Below are 6,000 nucleotides of genomic sequence, written 5' to 3'. Positions count from 1 at the left end.
TGCCATACTTTCTTCCATCTTCAGAACGAAACAAATAAATTAGATGTATGTTTATTAAGGAAGAATTTATGTGTGCATCCAACATATAAACAGCCAAGTTTATGAATCCCATGTTTAGATCCTAATGGGTTTTCAGTTTCAAGATCATCGTAGTAAATTTCGGATCTGAAGTGCATTGCTATTGATGGAGCACAGGATGTTTTTCCGTCACACAAATCTCGATACGTCACTTTGCCGTTTCTCTTGAAAAAGATATTCCTAAAAATGAATTCAAGAGTCTTAAGAAGAGGGAAATATATATGAAAGTCTGTTCATACATTCCTGAGATCATATTCTTTCTTGCACCGTATCTGACACCTAAGTGTATTTCAATAGGTTCAACAACCCCCCATTTCTCGATGAAGTATTTTCTCCATTTTGTATCGGTATTAAAATCGGAGAATGGATTATGAAAACTATTAAAAACATCTTTAACTGAACTTCTACTTGTTCTACATGGATGCTTAATACCCTCTGAGGCCTCATAATAACACAATGAACAGATTATAAAACTATAAACTATGCACAGTTTTGATATGCACAGTAAGCTTTTAATGTCAAGATGTTTTAGGACCCGTTATAATGATGAATGTGGAAATAAGGGGAAGGAGAAGTTAAGCCTTACACCATATGCCAGAACGGAAGAAAGAGACATTTGTCAACGTTTAAGGATTTTATTTAGTCAACAAAGTCCCGTAAAGCTTCACCATGTGGAACCGTATTGTTCTTCTCTGGGCCTGCATTCGCATCGGTGAGTTCAAAATGTCTATGTGTCTCTCTTAATCCAACATGCTCGCTAATGATACGTGTATTTTCAGCTGTTGGTGGTGGAGCTCCACAGAAAATTACTGGATACAGAGGAGAGAGAGTTGACATCAGATGCTCATATGATTCTAGATATGAATCAAATTCAAAGTATTTTTGTAAAGGGGAGTGTATCTATGGAAATAAAATCATTATGGTTAAATCAGGATCTCCAGCTGAAGACGAGAGATTCTCTCTGACTGACGACACGACGGCCAGAGTTTTCACCGTCACCATCACTGATCTGAGAACAGAGGATCAAGGCCAATACTGGTGTGCTGTGGAGAGGAGTATTATTACTGATGTCTATTCAGAGATTTTGTTGCTGGTTATACTGGGTAAGTGATTAATGCCACTTCTGCAATAGTCTAAATGAATGTTTGTATCTGTTTTGAATTAAATTGAGTGTGCTCATGTCATGTATTAGTTTAATAATTGATAGTCCATCTTCATTGTTACCCCTTTAAATAAGAAGACGACTATCAGCCTGTTTTTAATTACAAGCACACATCTTTCATCAGATGCATTGGCTCAAACCCCTTTTCCCCAAACCTCTTCACCTGACACAGGTAAACGCCTCTCAACACCTCATCTCATGTTATCATCTTTCATTTCATTCTTTGAAGATGCTTAGCAATTTTATATTTGTTTCTATTCTCAGGTTCAATTGGCATCATCGTCGCAGGAGTTTTGTTTTTGCTCCTGATATGTGGAGTATTGTTTGTGTTGGCCATACAAAAGAAAAAGCTGACTTGTGGTAATATTTGGTTAACGATATATTAATATTGTAAGACTTAAATGTAGCACATTATATTAAAAAGATTGATCCTGATGTTTTATTTGAATATTTCACTGTTGATTCATCAGTATATTGTGTTAAAGTGGATGTTACTGGAGGGACTTTTATTATGACGGGGGTACAGAGAGAGGAGAGCGGAAGTAAAAGGAGTTGAGAAAAGAGCTCGTCCGTGTCCGAGGGTTTATTTGATATATTCCTAAAGTTATCTTTATATTAAAGCCCAATCAAAGCCACAATCAAATATTACAATATATAAAATTCAGACAGTGTGGACACTTAATAGTCCCTGATGAGGGAAAATCTATACATGTAAACAGACATAATCATTTAGATTAAAACAATTGGGGTTGTGAAAAAACTAACTTAACTAAAGAAATGAGATTCAATCATGATGGACTGAATTCAGATACTGGAAGTTTTGAAACTTATATAACATTCATCTATCACAGGTCTGGCAATCTTCACTGCAAGGCTTCATCTGTTATTAAGAAAAGGAGAAGAGGTGAGTTGAACATGTCCATCATTATTAACTATTCTTCTCAAGTATAAGTCAAGGTTCACGTTCTTGTCCAGTAATGACCAAGCAATACTTTCCTTCCTCCAATGTACAGAATGAATACGATAAAGCCCGATTGTCCTGCCCGACTGTCCTGCCAAACTCAAACGCAGCTCAAAGTGATAATAGTTCGGCAGCAAACGAGATTCCCACAAAAGCAGCCGACACCAACCTCTTCTATATAAATGTTGCTGCTGCATCGACAAACAGTCTGAGTCCAGATCCGATCTACACTGAACTGAACGCCAGTCGACAGAGTCACGTTTATCAGGATCTCACAGCTGATTCTGCTCAAGAAGAGTCGATATATCACAGGATTGATAAAAAACAGACTGACTGAACACAGACACCTCATCAACAAACCAAACCCCTTATTCTGCTTCACACTTGCTGCATATGAATGTTTAGTATTTGTTTTTTTCTTAAATAATCGTGTCTAATAAATGTATGAAGAGTGTAAATGTTTGAATATTTGAATATTGACATTGTAATATCAGTGAGTGGGTGACAGTAACCATACTGTAAACAAGTGGCTTACCAGTGTGTAACAAGTGGCTTACAAGTGGCTTGTAGGCCAGAACAAGACTTCCTTAGATTTCCACGACGCATGCGCGAGAATTGCGATCTCGCAATTCTCGCGCATGCGTCGTGGAAATCTAAGGAAGTCTCGTTCTGGCCTACAAGGAAGAAAAGAAATAGTCGCATAAACTCGTTATTTTTGTTTGTTTTTTCGCACAAAAAGTATTCGCGTCGCTTGATAAACATATAGTTGAGCCACGGTAGTCACTTGGGATATTTAAACATTTTCTTCATTGACTGTTTGGGCCGTCAAGAGGCAGTCCCTTAGGAGCCAATGTGGTAGTTATACAGCTCTCAAATTTAATCAAAAATATCTTCCTTTGTGTTCCGAAGACGAACGAAGGTCTTACGGGGTTGGTACAGCATGGGGGTGAGTAATTAATGGCTTAATTTTCATTTTTGGGTGAACTAACCCTTTAAGCTTATTATTGCACCCGTATTGTAAAGTGTTATCGTTTTTTACAATATGAGGAAGTGTAGACACATTAACTACTGTAGGTCCGGCTCACACACACAAACACAGAGGGACTTTGAACGACAAGCACTAACTGCGAAAGACATGATGGCATCAGCAGATAAAGGTGAGTCTAAGTTAAATAATCTTTTTTTTTTTTTTTTTTTTATTTAACAGTCAGACATACATACAAACAAACCAACATAGTGCAGTAGTGAGCAATCTTGTAAATCCATAATTCCAGCAGTGGCAAGAGTGATTAAGTGTTTGATCTAAGTGTGTAAGTGAGCGTGTATGAGCGTGGGTATGTGTATGCGTGTGTACACAAAGTAACCATTTATTATTTATTACCATTGTCATTACCATCACTCCCCACTACCACCATACTGCCCATATTGTTTTTGTAGATTTTTATTTCCATCCTTCCTCCTATGTAACAATTGCCATTGTCAATCCTGTACAAAATATGATAATATAATAATATAATATAATAATATAATATAATATAATATAAGACAACCTTCCCCCACATCTCTTCAGTCCCTATCTTTTCTATATTTTTCTTTTTTTTTGTGTGTGTGTTATGTGCAATGTCTAAAGTGCATTAAAAGAGGGAGTACAGTGCGAGAATGTCTCAAATTGGGCCAGAGATGCTGTCCCGTTGAAACTACTTCTCGCCTGTCTTGCCTGCCTTGGTGTTTGCGATGTTTATCCAAATATACTTATTCTTTTTTTTTTTTTTTTTTTTTCTTTTTTTTTTTTCTTTTTTTTTCTCCTTTTCTATGTTGTGGTGCATTAAAAACCCATGAAGAGATAAGGGGGAAGTTATTGCATTAATGATGACAATGACGCTTAATTCTAGTTCTACATTCTAATTCTACAGCATTGACAATGGCAATATTGATGATGATAATAATAATAATAATAATAATAATAATAATAGTAGTAATAATAATAATAATAATAATGAATGACAATGATGATGGCAGTGGTGATCACAACGGTGAGAGCAAAAGACAGCAACAACAGCAATTACAACAATGAAACAACAAAAAATAAAATAAAAGTGAAAATAGTAATCATAACAGTGACAGTAAAGATAGCAATAACAATGATGACAAAAACAAGTTCGAACAACTAAAATGCACAAATATTCGTGGGTTGGTTATAAACTGAGTTAAGAACAGAGAAGGGATTCATAGCTGTAAGAGGTCAGAAAGTGTTGGACGGTAGAGGTCAGTTTCAGATGTGTAATTATGAAGGGGAGATGCGAGTTCCATTGCAATGAAGTCTGTAATAAGATTTTTCCAAATGTTAATGTGTAATTTATTTCTGGTTTTCCAGTTCATGAGGATAGTTTTCTTGGCGATGGTTAGCGCTATGAGGAGTATTTTAGAGTTTATAGTTTTATCAGTGATTATTGTAAGGTCCCCCAGCAAGCAAAGGGAAGGCGACAATGGGATGTGGCAGCCAACTATAGTGGATAGTGATTGTGTGACCTCTTCCCAAAAGTGTTTGATTGGAGTGCAGTGCCAGGTTGCATGGATGTATGTGTCTGTAGAATTTTGATTGCAATGTGTGCAAACTTCTGATGTGAAACCCATTTTAGCTAATCTATTGCCTGTGTAATGTGTTCTGTGGATTATTTTGTATTGTATTAACTGAAGATTCGCATTTTTGGACATGAGATAGACATTTTTACAGATTTGGGTCCAGAAGTTGGCATCAGTGGCTATTGAAAGATCATTTTCCCATTTTATTGTTGGTAAGTATATAGTCTGAAGTTGATTTGAGATAATTTTGTATATTTTAGAGAGCAGTTTTTTTGGAGAGGAAATGTTGACCATGTCTGATATTGCCGGTGGAAGTTCTAAATTTGTATCTCTGATGTTTATTTTTGCCAGGACAGAAGATTTGATTTGTAGGTATTTTAAAAATTCGTTGTTCTCGATGCTATACTCCTGAGCCAGTTGTGGAAATGGTTTAAATGTGTTGGCTTTGAAAATATGCTTAATGTGGGTGATACCCCTTTCCGCCCATGTGTGAAAATTCAATGTTTTTTTATTGCTTATAAAATCACGGTTGTTCCATAGTGGAGTGAGGTTAGATGGAGCTAATGTAGAGTTTGTGATTTGGTGAAATTTCCACCAGGCTGTCAGAGTGGAGGCTATAGTTACTGCATTAAAACATGTGTGTTGTTTAATTGATTTGGTGAGGAACGGTATGTCAGCTATATTTAATTCTTTGCATAGTGATTGTTCTATATCTAGCCATATAATATCAGATTGGGTGGGGTGAATCCATTTGTATATGTATTGCAGTTGGTTAGCCATTGAGTAATATTGGAAATTTGGTGCTTCTAGTCCTCCTTGAACCTTACTCTTTTGTAGTGTAGTGAGTTTTATCCTTGGCGTTTTATTTTTCCAGTAGAAGTGAGTTATAATGGAGTCTAGTGATTTAAACCAGGTGAGTGTGGGGTGGGTTGGAATCATTGAGAATAGGTAGTTAATTTTTGGTAAAATCGTCATTTTTATTGCTGCTATCCTGCCGATTATGGAGATTGGGAGGTTGAGCCACCTGAGCAAATCGTCTTCTATTTTTTTTAGTAGTGGTGTGAAGTTGAGTGTTACCAACTCTGACAGTCTGGAGGAAATCTTAATGCCTAAGTAAATGATGTGATCTTGACAAATAGGTATTGGTGATTGATGGGGTGCCACATCCCATTTGGTTTTATGTAAAGGGAGGATGGAGGATTTATTCCAGTTTATT

At 36.4% G+C, this 6,000-nt stretch overlaps 1 protein-coding gene across 1 annotated transcript in view; it reads left to right on the top strand.

Annotated features, from left to right (window-relative positions):
• Positions 1 to 653: 653 nt before the first annotated feature.
• Positions 654 to 6,000, top strand: part of LOC120459038 (uncharacterized) — a 34,734-nt gene continuing 29,387 nt past the window's right edge. Inside the window, exons 1-6 of the mRNA XM_089132641.1 lie at positions 654 to 790; positions 858 to 1,181; positions 1,365 to 1,412; positions 1,505 to 1,600; positions 2,092 to 2,144; positions 2,254 to 2,533. Of these exons, the coding sequence (XP_088988767.1) occupies positions 748 to 790; positions 858 to 1,181; positions 1,365 to 1,412; positions 1,505 to 1,600; positions 2,092 to 2,144; positions 2,254 to 2,533 (844 nt within the window). The 5' untranslated portion in view covers positions 654 to 747. The remainder of the gene's footprint in view (positions 791 to 857; positions 1,182 to 1,364; positions 1,413 to 1,504; positions 1,601 to 2,091; positions 2,145 to 2,253; positions 2,534 to 6,000) is intronic.

Source organism: Pimephales promelas, chromosome 6 (assembly GCF_988280905.1).
Source record: "Pimephales promelas chromosome 6, fPimPro1.hap1.1, whole genome shotgun sequence".
Taxonomy (NCBI): Eukaryota; Metazoa; Chordata; class Actinopteri; order Cypriniformes; family Leuciscidae; genus Pimephales; species Pimephales promelas.
This window is presented reverse-complemented; position numbering and strand designations above follow the sequence as displayed.